An 18,813-nucleotide genomic window follows, 5' to 3' on the forward strand; every position below is an offset into this window, starting at 1 on the left:
GTCACAGAGGAGGATGTGATGTCACAGAGGAGGATGTGATGTCACAAGAAAGCTGTGATGTCATAGGAGAGCTGTGATGTCACAGAGAAGGATGTGATGTCACAGGGAGCTGTGATGTCACTGAGGAAGATTTGATGTCACTGATGAAGATGTGATGTCACAGAAGGGGATGTGATGTCACCGGAGAGCTGTGATGTCATTGAGGGGGATGTGATGTCACAGGGGATCTGTGATGTCACAGAGGAGGATGTGACATCATAGGAGACGTGATGTCACAGACAAGGGTGTGATGTCAGAGGAGACATGCGACATCACAGAGGGGGGTGTGATGTCACACAGGAGTATGTGATGTCACAGAGGAGGACGTGATGTCACAGGGGGGATGTGATGTCACAGGGGGGGATGTGAAGTCACAGAGGAGGATGTGATGTCATAGGAGACATGCGATGTCACAGTGGAGGATGTGATGTCACAGAGAGCTGCGATGTCACAGAGGAGGATGTGATGTCGCCAAGGAAGATGTGATGTCACAGAAAGGATGTGATGTCACAGAGAGCTGTGATGTCACAGAGGTGAATGTGATGTCATAAGAGACATGCGATGTCACAGAGGGGGTTATGATGTCACAAAGGAGGTTGGGATGCCCAGAGTTGGATGTGACGTCACAGGGAGGATGTGATGTCATAGGAGACGTGCGATGTCACAGAGGAGGATGTGATGTCACAGAGTTGGATGCGATGTCACAGAGGAGGATGTGATGTCACAGAGAAGGATGTGATGTCACAGAGGAGGATGTGATGTCAGAGGCAGGCAGGATGTGATGGCCCTGAGGGGGATGTGATGTCACAGAGGAGGATATGAAGTCACAGGAGAGGATGTGATGTCACAGCGGAGGATGCAATGTCACAGAGGAGGATGTGATGTCATAGGAGACATGTGATGTCTGAGACAAGGATGTGATGTCATAGGTGACATGCGATGTCACAGAGGGGGATGTGATGTCACAGAGGAGGTTGTGATGTCAGAGAGGAGGATGTGACTTCATAGGAGACATGTGATGTCTGAGACAAGGATGTGATGTCATAGGAGACATGCGATGTCACAGAGGAGTATGTGATGCCACAGAGGAGGATGTTATGTCACAGAGAGCTGTGATGTCACAGAGGAGAATGTGATGTCACAGAGGAAGATGTGATGTCACAGAAGGGATGTGATGTCACAGAGGAGGATGTGATGTCACAGAGGAAGATGTGATGTCATAGAAAGGATGTGATGTCACAGTAGAGCTGTGATGTCACAGAGGAGGAGGATGTGATGTCATAGTAGACATGCGATGTCACAGAGGGGGATAAGATGTCACAGAAGAGGATATGATGTCACAGAGAAGGATGTGATGTCTCAGAGGAGGATGTGATGTCACAGAGGAGGATGTGATGTCACAAGAAAGCTGTGATGTCATAGGAGAGCTGTGATGTCACAGAGAAGGATGTGATGTCACAGGGAGTTGTGATGTCACTGAGGAAGATTTGATGTCACTGATGAAGATGTGATGTCACAGAAGGGGATGTGATGTCACCGGAGAGCTGTGATGTCATTGAGGGGGATGTGATGTCACAGGGGATCTGTGATGTCACAGAGGAGGATGTGACATCATAGGAGACGTGATGTCACAGACAAGGGTGTGATGTCAGAGGAGACATGCGACATCACAGAGGGGGGTGTGATGTCACACAGGAGTATGTGATGTCACAGAGGAGGATGTGATGTCACAGGGGGGATGTGATGTCCAGAGGTGGATGTGAAGTCACAGAAAAGGATGCGATGTCACAGAGGAGGATGTTATGTCACAGAGGAAGATGTGATGTCACAGAGGAGGATGTGATGTCACCAAGGAAGATGTGATGTCACAGAAAGGATGTGATGTCACAGAGAGCTGTGATGTCACAGAGGTGAATGTGATGTCATAAGAGACATGCGATGTCTCAGAGGGGGATGTGATGTCACAGGGGATCTGTGATGTCACAGAGGAGGATGTGATTTCATAGGAGACATGCGATGTCACAGAGGGGGTTATGATGTCACAAAAGAGGTTGGGATGCCCAGAGTTGGATGTGATGTCACAGGGAGGATGTGATGTCATAGGAGACATGTGATGTCACAGAGTTGGATGTGATGTCACAGAGGAGGATATGATGTCACAGGAGAGATGTGATGTCACAGAGGACGATGTGATGTCACAGAGGAGGATGTGATGTCACAGACGAGGATGTGATGTCATAGGAGACATGTGATGTCTGAGAGAAGGATGTGATGTCATATGAGACATGCGATGTCACAGAGGAGAAGGTGATGTCACAGAGGAGGATGTGATGTAACAGGGAGCTGCAATGTCACAGAGTTGGATGTGATGTCACAGAGGAGGATGTGATGTCATAGGAGACATGCGTTGTCACAGTGGAGGATGTGATGTCACAGAGAGCTGCGATGTCACAGAGGAGGATGTGATGTCGCCAAGGAAGATGTGATGTCACAGAAAGGATGTGATGTCACAGAGAGCTGTGATGTCACAGAGGAGGATGTGATGTCACCAAGGAAGATGTGATGTCACAGAAAGGATGTGATGTCACAGAGAGCTGTGATGTCACAGAGGTGAATGTGATGTCATAAGAGACATGCGATGTCACAGAGGGGGATGTGTAGTCACAGGGGATCTGTGATGTCACAGAGGAGGATGTGATTTCATAGGAGACATGCGACGTAAGAGAAGAGGATGTGATATCCAGAGGAGGATGTGATGTCATAGGAGACATGTGATGTCACAGAAAAGCATTTGATGTCATGGAGGAGGATATGATGTCACAGGAGAGGATATGATGTCACAGAGGAGGATGTGATGTCACAGGGAGCTGCAAAGTCGCGGAGAAGGATGTGATGTCACAGGAGAACTGAAATGTCACGAAGGAGGATGTGAAGTCACATGGAGGATGTGATGTCATAGGAGAAATGCGATGAGACATAAGGGGATATGATGTCAGAGAAAAGGATGTGATGTCATAGAGAGCTGTGATTTTGCAGGGAGGATGTGATGTCTCAGAGGAAGATGTGATGTCACAGTAGAGATGTGATGTCGTAGGAGAGTTGTGATGTCTGAGACAAGGATGTGATATCATAGGAGACATGTGATGTCACAGAGGGGGATGTGATGTCACAGAGGAGGTTGTGATGTCACAGAGGAGGATGTGACTTCATAGGAGACATGTGATGTCTGAGATAAGGTTGTGATGTCATAGGAGACATGCGATGTCACAGAGGAGGATGTGAAGTCACAGGGAGGATGTGATGTCATAGGAGACATGTGATGTCACAGAGGAGGATGTAATGTCACAGAGGAGGATGTGATGTCATAGGAGACATGCGATGTCACAGTGGAGGATGTGATGTCACAGTGAGCTGCGATGTCACAGAGGAGGATGTGATGTCACAGGAGACATGCGATGTCACAGAGGAGGATGCGATGTCACAGGATAGGATGTGATGTCATAGGAGACATGTGATGTCACAGAGGAGGATGTAATGTCACAGAGGAGGATGTGATGTCCCAAAGGAGGATGTGATGTCACAGAGTAGGATGTGATATCACAGGATAGGATGTGATGTCATAGGAGACATGCTATGTCACAGAGGAGGATGTGATGGCACAGAGGAGGATGTGATGTCACAGAAGGTGATATGATGTCCTAGAGGAGGATGTGATATCACAGAGAGCTCTGATGTCACAGAGGTGGATGTGATGTCACAGGAGACATGCGATGTCACAGAGGAGGATGCGATGTCACAGGATAGGATGTGATGTCATAGGAGACATGCGATGTCACAGAGGAGGATGCGATGTCACAGAGGAGGATGTGATGTCACAGAGGAGGATGTGATGTCGCAGACGGGGATAGAATCATAGAATCATAGAATCGTTTGGGTTGGAAAAGACCTCAGAGATCGTCGAGTCCAACCCTTGGTCCAAATCCAGTCCATTTACTAGATCATGGCACTCAGTGCTACGTCCAATCTGCGTTTAAAAATCTCCAGGGATGGTGAATCCACCACCTCTCTGGGCAGCCCATTCCAATGTCTGATTACTCTCTCTGTAAAGAATTTTCTCCTGATATCCAACTTAAATTTCCCCTGGCGCAGCTTAAGCCCGTACCCCCTTGTCCTATTGCTGAGTGCCTGAGAGAAGAGACCCCTGAACTGAGGGGCCCAGAACTGAACACAATACTCAAGGTGTGGCCTCACCAACGCAGAGTACAGGGGAAGGATCACTTCCCTGCTCCTGCTGGCCACGCTATTTTTGATACAGGACAAGATCCCATTGGCCTTCTTGGCCACCTGGGCACACTGTTGGCTCATGTTGAGCTTCCTGTCAATTAGTACCCCCAGGTCCCTTTCTGCCTGGCTGCTCTCCAGCCACTCTGTGCCCAGCCTGTAGCGCTGCAGGGGGTTGTTGTGGCCAAAGTGCAGGACCCGGCACTTGGCTTTATTGAACTTCATCCCATTGGAATCAGCCCATCTCTCCAGCCTATCCAGACCCCTCTGCAGAGCCCTCCTGCCTTCCAGCAGGTCGACACTCCCTCCCAATTTGGTGTCATCTGCAAATTTGCTGATGATGGACTCAATCCCCTCATCTAAATCAATAAAGATGTTAAACAGGACTGGACCCAACACAGACCCCTGGGGAACACCACTGGTGACCGGCCGCCAGCTGGATGCAGCTCCATTCACCGGCACTCTCTGGGCCCGACCCTCCAGCCAGCTCCTAATCCAGGAGAGGATACACTTGTCCAAGCCATGGGCTACCAGCTTTTCCAGGAGTATATTATGGGAGACTTCACATCTCTGAAGTGCCACGTCTTCAACCAGCTGTTCCCCTGAGCGTTAAAGGGGTGAGAATCAGATTCCCAGGAGCTGAGTGACATCCAGGGACACCCCATTGCTCTTCTCCAGGAACTGCTCGGGCCCAGGTGGTGCTGGGTGAGGTTTACAGGGCGGAGCAGCTGCTGTCAGTGGCTGACATTGGTCTGAATGACACCTGTCCCCTCAGTCACCAGGCCACGGGGTCACAGGGGGAGAAACAACAATGGGCTGAATTACCTGGCGCTGCACACTCGGCTCAGTTGGGCTCCTTGTTCTCCTGCAGATCCAGAGGGTGGCTGGTTCTGTGCCAGGAGCCCAGGCAGGAGCACAGGATGGGCTCAGGTGGGGGCACGTGCCTGCCCTTTGCTGCTCCATCAGAAGGACTCAGGGATGGGCTGTCAGTGGGAGGGGGTGGTGGGAAGGAGCCTCCACTCAGGGGCTGGAGCTTCAGCTTCTGAAGAAGGCTGTACTTAATCACAGAGCTACAACTCAGGATTTCTCCCAGCATTCCAGAACTTTTCCTTTAGCCAGCTGAGAGCGCCCAGGGCACAGCCAGGTTAATGTTTAACTCTTCCAACACTGCGCTCATCCCGAGGATATCCTGTCATCCTGAGAAGAAGGAAGGGAGATGCTGTGCCTGTTCCCTAGGGCTGGGCAGGAAGCAAAACCTTCAAAGCCGTGGCCCTTCTGAAGGAGTTGATCTTGTGTTATTCCTCAGTAGTTAGCACTGAAAATTCTGTATCCGAGACACTGAATGAAAAGGAGAGTTGCTAAGAGGCTTTTTTGGGGGAGAGTGTTTTTTTGGTTTGTTTTTGTGGGGGTCTTTTAGTGCCAGATGAAGGTTGGATCATGAAAATCAGTCTTGTTACAGACAAAAACTGTAAAGGCATTTAAACACTTTCAGACGCTGTAACCGTTTTCCTTTCTTTCACTTTCTCACCCCTTGCAAATCAGAGACAGTTCCTAGAGGACACGAGAATAAAATAAACAAAAGAAGAAATTATTTTTCTACTCTTGAGGCCTGTGTCAGGTCTGTTTTGAATGCATTTGAATCCTACTGCTTCAGGCTCTTTTTCAAGTAGCACCAGATAAATACCTATGAACTACTGAGATGAGAGTGATCATTCTTACTTCACAAAGTATTTCTCTTTCTCTTTTCCTATCCTGTGGCCTTTTTGTGTTCCGTGCTATGGAGTGACTACATTTTTGTTCTAAGCTAATTCACTGCTGCTGTTTTGGGTACAACTAATGTCAAGCAGAAAACCTGTAACATGCCAGAAACAGGCTACAGTGTGCTGAAGACACAGCTTATGTTTGATGGTGTGTAAATACAGAGAGTTAGTTGGGTTTATCTGATAGCCTGGCAGAAGGAGAGAGGAGCTGGACAAACTGTTTTCAGTAACTGTGCTGTTCAGACACCTGATAAGATTGAGGGTGCTTTGGAACTACTGATGTGCTTTGAATAAGAAAAGAATAATCAGGTCCATTGGCACTGGCTTATCAGGAAGGAAGTAAAATGCCAGCACTTCTACATTAGCAAAAGGAAATGTTTTAGACACTTTGGGCCATTTTTGCATTGACATTAAATAGCAGGGTACTTTTGAGTGTGCTGTAATGAGTGGAAGGATTTATTACCTTGACAGAATGACAGGTGAATGTGTTCAGAGAGGAGTCCTCAGCAACAATAACAGCTCTTTGGATAAGTGGCCACATCTATTCCTGCTTTTGGTAGAGATTCAGTAATTCCCTCCTTTCTTTCTCCCTGAAGTGCAGTGGCTCACTTACAATGTGCAGTTTTTCAGAGTGTCACACACTTGTGCATTTTGTAATATCCTGGCAGCATGTTTGATATTGGGTGTGTAACAGGCTGTGCATAAAATAATGCTGGATCATTGACTGGTGTGTCCTCTGCCTTCAGTCCCTGGGTATTTTCATGTTCCAAAAAGAATATATCTCAGCCTGTGCTGGGAAGGGAAGGTGGGATTCACCATTAACTTACCCCAGCAGGCATGAAACATGCTCAGATGCACTATTATCTTCTCAAAGTTTACTCATTTTTATTTTTGTACCTTTTCAAAATTTATTTCTAGGTTCTTTCACATGCTTACAATTAATTTTGGGATATTCAAATTTGATGAATGGTAGTGCATAAATGTATTTGATTGATTTTGGATTCTAATTGATTCCTGTCAATGAGATCCCTGTGACACTCTGAAATCAATGATATGTGATTCAACCAAGGCACCACTGTTCTGTACATCAGGTAGCAGTTGGGAATTTAGGAACTAAATGTTCACAAGCTATAAATGGAGAAAATGTTTAGATTTAAATAGCTCTTTGTTTGGCATTTATTCACCAAAATATGTTTCTTGGGAAAGTTAGTTTTCCAAGGTGCAGGCTTTCAGTAAAAGAAGGGTCATTGATTTAAGATTTGTTAAATTTTAGCTAAAAACAACAGGCTCCATTTGGATGTAAAATGATTTAAGTATTTCCTGCAGGCAACCTTCATGCTTTAGAGCTGTTGCTCAAAGGTTTCATTCTTCTATGAAGATCTCAATAAAAATTCCTGCCTAGGGAAAGCACTATAATCAAAATAAAGTGGTCTTTACTTTTTTTTCCTGTGGAGGCTGCACTTGAAAAGAGTGCTTCAAGGCAGCAGGGTTGGTAGGGAATGCCAATTTTTATTTATTTATTTATCTACTCTCCCCCACATATGATGATAGTCCAGCTTTGGAATCAGCAATACACTTCAGACACTAATACAAGGCAGTATGTGAGCTGCTGCTGCTTCCAAAATGCAGTATCCTGGCATTCCAGTCAACTTTGTAATCTGGCAAAAACCCACTTGGCAATATTAAAATCTAGCTTCTGAAGCACTTTTATTTCTGAAAGCTCTTTATGTCTTTTTATATCTTTTTAGCATATATTAAATTTCTTGGGAGCAGTGGCCAGGATGTACACTTGATGGATGACTGGGGGGGGAGTCTCCCCCCACCCCCGGCTTTTTTTTTCCTTGCCTTTAATTTTAAAAAGAGGTGTGATAATTGTGCATTAGGCAATGCTGGAACATGAATCCTGCAGATGCAGCTGTTTGACACCATTAACATGGGGGGTTTGTACCATTGTTAGGTAAGTTAGCAGAGATTTTCCAAGCTAAGAAGGACAGCCTGCTGCCAAGCTCTGGCATCTGTTTTAGGAAATCTTTTGTTTCAAGGATGCCCTGAGGAAAATGATGACTGGATGCTTTTCTGAAGGCACAAACAGCCTGTTATCTCTTCCATAGCATTCAGAATGGGACTCCTTGTTCCAGCAGACTCTGCCTGCTCAGATTTTTGTGGTGCTGGGTTAGGGTTTTCATGGGGTTTTTCTCCTGGGATAAAGTTGTGTGCAATGAATATTGATTATTCATCCCATGTCTGGTTCACTGTCTACATCTTGAATTTGACCCAGAATCTGTGTAAATGAGGAATGCATTGAAACAAAGTCAAGGATCCTTCAGTGACTTGTTTCCTCTGAGTTCAATCTTCTGAGACCTCTGATGAGTCTGGCAGGGCAGTGCCTGTGTGCAGAGGGGCAGGGAAACAGAGTCCCAGCACAGCAGCAGTGCCAGGGAGCAGCAGCATTTGGCCTGTTGAGAGCTGCTCTTTTTCTCCTGCCACCCTCCCCTTCTGGGCCTCGGCTGAGGCCTCAGTGCTCTGGGCCTTGGTCCCTGGGCTGGGCTGGGTCAGTCCTGTGGCCATGGCACTGCTGCCATGAGCTGGGCTCCACTGCACTCTTTCCACCACACAAGGGGCTCCATTTGCTCAGGCACAGCCTGAAGCCTCAGCTCTTCTTCTCAAGGGCTCTCAAGAAGAAGGCCAAGGAGCAGACTCTCCAGAGGGTCCTTGCCTTGCTGGTTTCTCCCTGGAGTCCGTGTGCTGCCCTCAGGGTCCCACTGTGGGGGCTGGAGGGGCTGAGGCTGCTCCAGCTGGTGCTGGTGGTGGCCAGTGCCCCTGGAGATGGCAAATGGGGCCTGAGGAGCCCGGGGCCGATTCTCTGCTGCTGTGCTGGGGAGCGGGGCTGGCCCTGGGGCTGCAGGAGCTGCCTGATCTGAGGATGCGCTGAGCATTGCAGACCCAGAGGGCCTGTCCCTGAGCTCCATGGCCTCCATGTCCTGCTGCAGGGCCAGACCTGAGTGTGCTGCTCTGCTGGGCTGGGGCAGGGGCAGGGAGATGGGGGGACCAGGGAGGGGCTGGACTGGGCAGTGCCAGGGAGGGGAAAACCCCAATGTTGAGCTGAAGTGTGTGAGTGTGCAGGGTGGGGGCTCTGCAGGGCTGAGGGGCCTCCAGGCCCTGGCAGTGGCAGCAGGAGCCAGGCAGACACTGCCCCTGCTGCCAGGAACTGGGGTGTGTGTGCAAGGGAAGGACTCTGCAACCTCAGGGAATCAAAGGAACCTGTTGGGACACGGGGACCAAAGGAACCTGGGACTCAGTGGAGCCTCAGGAAATCCAGGGACCATTGTGACACTGGAGAACCACATGGAAACAAGGGCCATCTGACGCTCTGGAACTTCCTGGAACCAAGGGGCCATTGTGTCACTACAAGGACTTCTGGATTCAAAGGAACACAGGGACACTGTGGAATCTCCTGGAACCACAGGGACACTGTGGCATCTGGGGCCTCATGGAACAGAAGGAACCCTGAGACATTTTGGAAGCTCATGGGATGAAAAGGGCCACTGTGACAATACAGGGCCTCAGAAATGCTGAGTGCTGAATCATTTTGGAACCTCGTGGAACCAAGGGGCCATTGTGACACTGCAGGGTCTCATGGAAACAAAGAAACCCTAGGAAACTGCAGAGCCTCCTGAATTTAATGGGCCATTGTGACTCAGGGCAATCTCCTTGAGTCAAGGGGCCACTGTGACACTGCCAAGCCTCATGGAATCAAAGGACTGTGAGGACACTGTGGAATCTCATGGAGTCATGGGGCCACTGCGACTCCCCAGAACTCCATGGAATCAAGCAGACCTGCTGCCTCCCCCCCACCCCTGCCGGCTCTGCCAAAGCTTGGGCACCTCTGGAATCAGCGTTTCCTTTGGCAGCACAACTTATCTCAGACAAGATAGATTTCCAGAGTTGGCTTCTCCCCCTCTTTTCTGTGGTTTTCTTTTTTTTTTTTTGTTCCCCTGAGGGGAAAAGGGGGAAGGGAAGCACGTGTTGATCTCTGGTTTTATCTGTATACAAAAGGGAGTTGGGGCGGGGAAGACAAAGCGGTTTCTCTCTCAATTCTCTCTCTTTTATCCCATTCCCGCCTCCCTCCCCACACCCCGGGCGACTGTTTCACCGCCGCCCCTCCTCGCCCGTCCCGCGGGGCAGCTCTTTTAGCTCCGGGCGGCGGAGACTCCCCCGGCGCGGCCCTTTGGTTTTCCTCGGTTTATTCTCCGGAGCTGATTCCGTTCCGAGCTCGCCCCCCTCTCTGGCGACCCCCGCCAGGGCCCGTCCCGGGGCGGCTCCTTCAGTGCCACGGGCGGCGGGGACCCCTCGGGGCGGCTCCCCCAGGGCCCCGCCCGCCGCCGCCGCTCCCCGGGGCCCTCCCCGCTTCCTGCCGGGATCGGACACCGCCGGCGGCCCCGGCCCTGCCGGGCTCCATCAGCCTGAGCAATTGCTGCCAAGGAGGGGCCGGGGGCTTCCTCTTGGCCTTCGTCTCCCTGGCGCTGGGGCTCGGCTTCTACCTGCGCCAGAAGGTGAGGGGGGTCCCAGGGGGCCGTGTGTCCCCCCAGAGCGTCTGTGCCCCCCCGGGGACCCCCCACCCCGGTGTCACCCCCTTTTCTCTCCCCACAGAGCTCCTGAGCCGCCGGCGGCCGCAGCCCCTCCCCAGGACCTCAGGCCCAGCCTGGACCCCTCCTGTCCCCGTGAGGATTTTGGGGGGGATCGTGTGTCCCCCCCTCCCCTGCTGTCACTCTGCCTCTGCCCGGCTGCTCCCAGTGATCCCAGGAAAGCTTCTCAGTTCTCCCCAGTCTTGGTTATTCGGGGGCAATGGGGTGGAACCGAGTTTGGGGGGGCAGAACCAGCCCTGCAATCAATGAGGAATTGGGACCCCCCTGTGTTCCCCCAATGTCAACCCCCTCTGGGGGGGCTTTGGGAGGGCACCTGCCCCTCAGTGTGCACCCAGCACACACCAAAAGGTGCTGGGAAACCTCCAAAACCTCCCCACAGCCCCTCAAGGACCCCCAAACACACTCAAAGCCCACCCAGGGTCCCCACCGAATCCCTTTTTCTGGGGACTTCTCTGGGCACTGGTGGTGCTGGGAGCCCCCCTGGCTGTGGGGGAGGAGCTCTTGAGTGAGTGGGGGGTGGGAAGGGGGCAGTTAGTGGGAAAAGGGGGGTCAGAAAGGACAAAAGGGGTGGCGGGACCCCAAACTGAGTGGGAGAGGAGTGGGACCCCTCAAAAGTGGAGAGGGGCAGGGCACTGTAGTTTGGGGGATGATGGGAATAGGATGGGAGAGGTCAGAAGAGGGGGGAAATAAGAGAGTGGGACCCCCAAACTGAGCATGAGGGGGCTGGGGAGTGGGGGGATGATGTGGAAGGGGTGGGAAAGGGAGAAAAAATTAAGGGTTGGGACCCCAAAAGTGATCCTAGGCAGGCTGGGGATTGAGGGACCATGGAAAAGTGGGAGGAACAGGGAGAAGGGTGGAAAAGGGAGGGTGGGTCTGGCAGGTCTGACGGTCCCATGGGGGTCTTTGGGCACAGGGAGGTTGGTAAAGGGGGTGGCCCTCTGAGCTCCCAACTTCCTGTGGGGTGCTGGGGGCTGCTGGATCCAATCTCAGCCTTGGATCATGCCAACAGCTTCAGTTTAAGGGAATTACAGAGCTGTGACTGAAGCACTTTTGTCCCCCAGGTTTTAATGATGGCAAATAAAATCTATTGATAGAAATGAATTATTTAGGGTTACAAATGATCAGACAAAAGATCTTCATCACAATTAATTACTGCACAATACAAACACTAAAACTACCAGGAGTACAGGAGAAGATAGGACAGTGCTCTACACTAAAGCAATAGTTGAAGCAATTCTACTAAAGCTGGCACCAAAGCAATAATTCTTAATTAGAGATGGATGGAACTCCCCCAGACCAACGCTCGTGGGGAGATCTCTGCTCTCAACCTCCAGCAGTGACCTTGGGGGGTCCCCAGCCAAGGCAGGAATCTCCACACACCCCTCAGGAAGGGTTCTGTTGGAAGAAGCTGCCCCTGGGAAAGGGGACTGGCCCTTTGTGGTCAAAAGGGATGGACTGACAGTCACTGGACTCCAGGGGTTGCCTCCCCATCAGGGGGTTCATTCGGGGTGGAAGCAGCAGCTGAAGCTCTTCCTGCAGTCGGGGCACTCGTAGGGGGCCCTTACTGGTGGGTCCGTTGATGTTTGGTCAAGTTACCGCTCCGGGTGAAGCTCTTCCCACACTCCCCACACTTGTAGGGCCTCTCCCCGGTGTGGATGCGCCGGTGGGTGATGAGGTGGGAGTTCTGCTTGAAGCCCTTCCCGCACTCGGTGCAGCGGAAGGGCCTCTCATCCGTGTGCGTCCGCTGGTGCAGGAGGAGACTGGACTTGGTCTGAAACGTCTTCCCACATTCCAAGCACTTGTAGGGCCGTTTTCCACTGTGGATGCACTGGTGGGTGTGAAGGGTGGAGCTCTGTCTGAAACTCTTCCCACATTCCCTACACGTGTAGGGCCGTTCTCCACTGTGGATGTGCCAGTGTTTGATCAGGTGGGAGCTGACCCTGAAGCTTTTCCCACATTCCCCACACGTGTAGGGCCGTTCCCCAGTGTGGATGTGCTGGTGTTGGATCAGGTTGGAGTTGTACCTGAAGCTCTTCCCACATTGCCCACACGTGTAGGGCCGTTCCCCACTGTGGATGTGCTGGTGTCGGATCAGGTCAGAGAGCAAGCTGAAGCTCTTCCCACATTTCCCACATGTGTAGGGCCGTTCCCCAGTGTGGATGCGCTGATGTTGGCTCAGGTTGGAGCTGTACTTGAAGCTTTTCCCACATTCCCTACATGTGTAGGGCCGTTCCCCAGTGTGGATGTGCTGGTGTTGGATCAGGTTGGAGTTGTAACTGAAGCTCTTCCCACATTCCCCACACGTGTAGGGCTGCTTCCCAGCGTGGATGTGCTGGTGTCGGACCAGGTTGGAGTTGTACCTGAAGCTCTTCCCACATTTCCTACATGAGTAGGGCCGTTCCCCAGTGTGGATGTGCTGGTGGGTGAGGAGGTAGGAGCTCTTCCTGAAGCTCTTCCCACATTCCAAGCACCTGAAGGGTTTCTCCCTGCTGGGAGGCTGCTCAGGGACCACCAGCTCAGAGCTCCCCCTCAAGCTCCGGCCGCCTTCCCGGCACAGGCTGGCTCTTTCCTCCTCAGAGCACCCTGGGCTGGCTTTGGAGCCCCTCCTGCGGGGGGATCTCCGGCCCTTTTCCTCCCCGCTGCCTTCCTGCGCCGGGGAGCCCTTCAAAACGGCCTCTCCCACCAGGCTCTGCCGGGGGGATTTGTCCTCCGGGCTCTCCGTCCTCAGCTCGGGGCCTGGGGCAGGAAGCAACAAGGACAGGCAGGGGATTTGCCTCCGGCCCACAGGGAAGGCCAAGGACATCCCCCCAACTCCGGCCCCGGCAGGACGGCGGCGCCAGCGGGGTTGTCCTGCAGCCGGGGCCATGCTCGGCTGACAGAGCCAGCACAACACCCGCCCAAAGGGACACTGACTGCCTCCTCACCTGCCTGGGGGGCCCAAGGCATCTTCCTCTTCCTCGCAGCCTCCTTCATCTGCCCAAGCTTTGGGAAGGAGAAATCCTGATGGGGGGGAAAACAAGGGCTGAGCACGTTGGCTTGGGGGTTCCTCCTGCCCAAGTCCATCTCTAGAACACATCGGGCATCTTGTGACCAAAAAAACCTCCAAAACACCAAGATTCAGCCCAGAAAAACAAAAACCACCAAGATTCAGGAAAAAAACCCCTCAGAAATATCGATATGAACCCCCCTCAAACTGCAAAAAGTTAAAGTTTAGCCAGTAAATACTCCAAAATATGAAGATTCAGACAATAAAAAGGTGTTTAATTGGGAGGCTGAGGGGAGTGAGGTCATTTCACGAGCACTTGATTGAGTTACTATATATTAATAAAGAGCTGTATTATTGTAGTTTCACTTAAAACTTGCCAGGGCTGTTCCTCGAGCTTATCTGGCCCCCTGCCAGTCCGGGGCTGTTTCTCCAAACCACCAGTCCAAGTGTGCCAAACGCCCTGGTTGGTCAGTGCCGGCTGGGGCAGTGGGCACTCGCTGAGGGGATGAGAAAACTGCACCCGGGGCTGGGCTGAAAGAGGCTTCAGCACCACTTCTGATGGCCCAGGGGCAGCATCTGGCTTCTCCCAAACAGAGAGAGGGCACTTGTTCCTCTGCAGGGAGTCAAGGGCAGGAGGGTGACTCCTGCTGCATGGATGGAATGGCAGAGGAGCCCTTGGGTCCCCAGGCTGGATCAGAAAACAGGAATATACACAAAAGGTCACCACAAAGATTTCTAGGGCAGTGTCCTGTAGGGAGGGGACAGTGTCACCCCACCAGGGCGGGGCTGGCAAGTGGGAGGCTGCTCCAGGGCTCTGCAAGAGGCCTCGTGCTCTGCTCGGCCCCAGCACTGGCTGGTCCCAACACCCCCGGCTGCCCCCGGCCCTGGGCAGCTCTGCTGCCACAGGCTGTGCCCTCACCATGGCCCTGCAATGGCCCTGCCTGTCCCTCACCCGGGGCCCTGCCCACATCCCTGTCCCTTGGCTCTCTCTCTGCCAGCTCAGTGTGGGGCACACGGGCTGGGGGTCCCTCCCAAGCCCCCGGGCAGCCGACGTTGGCTGGGGGGATGTGAGGGCTGGGCCTGCTCAGCACAGCCCCGGCCTCGTGCCCAGTGCCTCTTTCCTGCCCCACACAAGAGCTTCCCGGCCCCCCCAGGGCTCCCCTGCTGCTGCCTCTGCTCCTGGCCCTGCCTTTGCTGCTCCCTTGCCTGGGGCAGGGGCTGCAGGGGGGGATGGCAGCAGCTTCAGCTCCACGGCACTTCCTGGGGGGAGCTCAGCCCGGGGGGACGGGCAGGGACCTGATGGGGATGGACAGGGGCCCAGCAGGGACAGCCAGGGCCTGCAGGGGAAGGCACAGGGACAACCTGGCCCCCCACACTGCCAGGGCTGTCTCTGCTCCTCCTTGCAGGCTCCGTGGCCAGGCACAGTTGGTGTTCCTGGGTGCCCACCATCTCAGCACTTGCAGCCGCTCAAATCAGCGCCCGCAGCTCTGCAGCAAAGCCCCAGCTCACCTGGCACACAGGGGATGGACACAGCACCTGCTCGGGGATGGGCACACACAGCTTTGTGCCTTCCCCACCACGGGGCTCTCCTTCCTCAGCAGCACCTCTGCCTTGCACTTATTCTCAGCCTCACCTCAGGGACAGCTCTGGGCTCACCTCCGCGCCACTTCTCAGCCTCACCTCAGGGCCTGGGCTCAAGGACAGGAACCTGCAGGGAGGGGACATCAGGTGCAAGCTGAGGGCTGCCTGCCTGCACTGGGCTGGGGGCTTCTTTCTCCTTCTACAACCAGCCCAGAACTCAGCCTGCTTTGCTAACACCACACATTTACAGACTAACCTTGCAGATAGATATGGACAGACATCTCTATCCCCTGGGGATGGAGCCTCAAGCATGTGCTGCCACAGGAATGGCAATCAGAGAATCACAGAATCAGCCACGTTGGAAAAGACCTCCGAGATCATCAAGTCCAACCCTGGATCCAACCCCGCCGTGCTTCCCAGACCATGGCACTGAGGCCACATCCACTCTCACCTTCAACACCTCCAGGGACGGGGACTCCACCCCCTCCCTGCCCAGCCCATTCCAAGGCCTCATTACTCTCTCAGCAAAAAATTGCTTCCCAATATCCAACCTAAACCTCCCCTGGCACAGCTCCAGACCCAGCCCTCTTGTCCTACTGCTGCTGCCTGGCAGAACAGCCCCACCCCCCCCGGCTACACCCTCCTGGCAGGGACTTGCAGAGAGTCAGGAGGTCTCCCCTGAGCCTCCTCTTCTCCAGCCTCAACACCCCCAGCTCCCTCAGCCTCTCCTCACACCACTTGTGCTCCACTCCCTTCCCCAGCCTCGCTGCTCTTCTCTGCACCTGCTCCAGCCCCTCCAGGGCCTTCCTCAACTCAGGGCCCAGAGCTGGACACAGCACTCCAGGGGTGGCCTCACCAGCGCTCAGTCCAGGCCAACAATCACTTCCCTGCTCCTGCTGCCACACTCTTCCTCAGCCAGGCCACCATCCACTGGCCCTCTTGGCCACCTGGCCACACTGGGGATTGGGGGTACAGACCAGGACAGACCAAGACAGACCAAGACAGACCAAGACAGACCAAGACAGACCAGTACCTCCTCACTGCTCCCCAGATCTCTCCTGGAGCTGGGCCACGTTGTTGTGGGACACCTGAGCTCCCCCCAGTGTCCTCCCAGTACAGCCCAGTGCCCCCAGTACAGCCCACTGTGTTCCTGTCCCAGGGTGCCGAGTGATCCTTATTTGGGGGGTTGGAAGGGATTTGAGGGGTGGGGGGGAGATTTGGGGGGATCTGGGAGGGGTTGGAAGGTGATTTGAGGGGTTTTGGGCGTAGTTGGGGGAGTTAAAACAGGTTTTGGGGGCATTGGGGTATCAAAGGGATCAGTGGAGGGAGAGGATTAAAGGGAAAAGGGGGGTTAGGGGACATTTGGGGGGCTTAAAGGGGCCTGGGGGGGAGAAGGGGCTGCACCACGAGCAGGTGAGTCCTGAGACCCCCCCGGTGTCCCCAAGACCGACTTGGTGTCCCCAGTTCCGCCCTTGACACCCTGAGACCCCTGTGATGTCTCCAATGTTCCAAGGGACTTCCCACAGCCCCATTTCTCCACTTGGAACCCCCAATTCCACTGTCCCCAAATCCCTCCCCACTGTCCCCAAACCCCATCCCTGATGTCCCCAACCCTCCATCTCACCCCAGCAGCCCCCCCTGGACCCTCTGATCACAAAAACGACCCCCCCACCCCCGCTCACAGAAAGGCCAAGGGCATCTGGGGACACACTGGGGACAGCTGGGGGCTTTGTGGGGCACTGGGTGATTACTGGGGGATACTGGGACACACTGGGGGGAACCAGGGGGCACTGGGAGGAACTAGGGGGTTACTGAGGGATGCTGGGAGGGCAGTGGGAGGGATTAGAGGTGAACTGGGGCACACTGGGGGTCACTGGCAGAGAACTGGGGAGTTCCTGGGGGATTACCAGGACACACAGGGGGACACTGGGAGGTTACTGGGCCACACCGGGGGTTACTGGGTGCCCACTGGAGGATCACTGGCCCATACTTGAAAGCAGTGGGAGGTCACTGGGACACACTGGGTGGTCACTGGGGGGTTACTGGGCCATACTGAGGGTCACTGGGAGGTCACTGGGATATACTGGGGGCACTGGGATCCCCTTACCTTGATGTGGTACATCTCCCCCCCCGGATTTTGGGGAGCATCACTAGGACCCCTGGGGGCTGGGGGACCCCATGAACCCCACTGCTGGGCTTTAGAGGACCCCACAGAATCCCCTCAAAACCCCTGAAATCCCCTCAGAAATCCCCCCCTCGACCCGTCGAAACCTCCTCAAGGTCCCCTCAAATCCCCTCAGAGACCTCATCGCTCCTCAGCACCCCCCAAACCCTCTCAGTGACCCGCAAAACCCACCTGGGACCCGCCAAGCCCATTCAGGGACCCCCCAATCCCCCTCAGGGACCCCTTAAACCCCCCAGAGACCCCAAAACTGCCGAAAAGGTCCCCGCAAAGCCCCCCAGGACCCCCAAACCTCCTCACAGACCCCCAAAAGCCCCCCTGGGACCCCCCAAATCTCGTCAGAAAACAAAACTCCCTCAGAGACCCCCAAACCCCTTCAGGGACCTTCAATTTCCCCCCGAGTCCCCTCAGGACAGCGAATCCCCTCAGGGACCCCTCAAAACGTCCCCGGGACCCCCGAACTCCTCCGCTAAACCCTCCCGAGCCCTCCAACCCACAGCCGCGCTCCCCGCAGCCCCCGAGGGGATCCCCAGACCCCGCTCTCGCCGCCCCCCCCGCCAGACTCACAACGACAAACAGACCCCGCCGCCATCACGGAGTCCCGGCACCCAACATGGCGCTGGCTCTGCGCGCGCACCGCCCGGACTGACCCGCCCTGCAGCCAATCAGCGCGCGGCCACGGCCCCCGCCCGCCCTCTGCCACGCCCCCACCCCGCGCGGGGCGGGTCTCTGAAGGCGGAGGGTGGGCAGAGCCGGCGCCATGTTGGCCGCGTGAGAGCGGCAGTGGAGGGGGTGGCGGTCGCTGCGCTCGCTGTGTGAGCTGGCGGGGGTTTCGGTGAGAGCGGGGCTCTGGGGATCCCCTCGGGGGCTGCGGGGAGCGCGGCTGTGGGTGGAAGGGCTGGAGGGCTCGTGGTGGCTTAGCGGAGGAGTTCGGGGGTTCCCGAGGAGGTTTTGAGGGGTCCCTGAAAGGACTCAGGGGGGAGGTTGAAGGTCCCTGAAGGGGTTCGGGGGTCTCTGAGGGGGTTTTGGTTTCTGAGGAGATTTGGGGGGATCCCAGGTGGGCTTTGGGGGCCTCTGAGAAGGTTTGGTATTCCTGGGGGCTTTGCGCGGACCTTTTCGGCAGTTTTGGGGTCTCTAGCGGAGTTTAAGGGGTCCCAGACGGTTTTGCGGGTCCCTGAGGGGGATTGGGGGGGTCCCTGAATGGGCTTGGCGGGTCCCAGGTGGGTTTTGCGGGTCACTGGGAGGGTTTAGGGGGTGCTGGGGAGGGATGAGGTCTCTGAGGGGATTTGAGGGGACCTCGAGGAGGTTTCGACGGGTCGAGGGGTGGATTTCAGGGGT

General features: G+C 54.4%; 1 protein-coding gene across 1 annotated transcript; it reads right to left on the reverse strand.

Annotated features, from left to right (window-relative positions):
* Positions 1-11,771: 11,771 nt before the first annotated feature.
* On the reverse strand, positions 11,772-18,080 carry LOC135405316 (zinc finger protein OZF-like). The gene is made up of 3 exons (XM_064639990.1): positions 18,043-18,080; positions 13,651-13,726; positions 11,772-13,462 (listed from the first exon to the last, which is right to left on the reverse strand). Exons 2-3 carry the CDS (start codon positions 13,697-13,699, stop codon positions 12,288-12,290), a joined length of 1,224 nt encoding a protein of 407 aa, XP_064496060.1. The 5' UTR covers positions 13,700-13,726; positions 18,043-18,080; the 3' UTR covers positions 11,772-12,287.
* Positions 18,081-18,813: the final 733 nt, after the last annotated feature.

This window comes from Pseudopipra pipra, chromosome W, assembly GCF_036250125.1.
Source record: "Pseudopipra pipra isolate bDixPip1 chromosome W, bDixPip1.hap1, whole genome shotgun sequence".
In the NCBI taxonomy this organism is placed as follows: domain Eukaryota; kingdom Metazoa; phylum Chordata; class Aves; order Passeriformes; family Pipridae; genus Pseudopipra; species Pseudopipra pipra.

What these genes read in the sequence shown, in the direction of transcription:
- LOC135405316 (XM_064639990.1), bottom strand. Translation starts at nt 13,699, where the DNA reads ATGAAGGAGGCTGCGAGGAAGAGGAAGATGCCTTGGGCCCCCCAGGCA. An exon ending in GCCTTGGGCCCCCCAGGCAG is followed by an intron (nt 13,463 to 13,650) that starts GTGAGGAGGCAG and finishes TTCCTGCCCCAG; the next exon opens with GCCCCGAGCTGAGGACGGAG.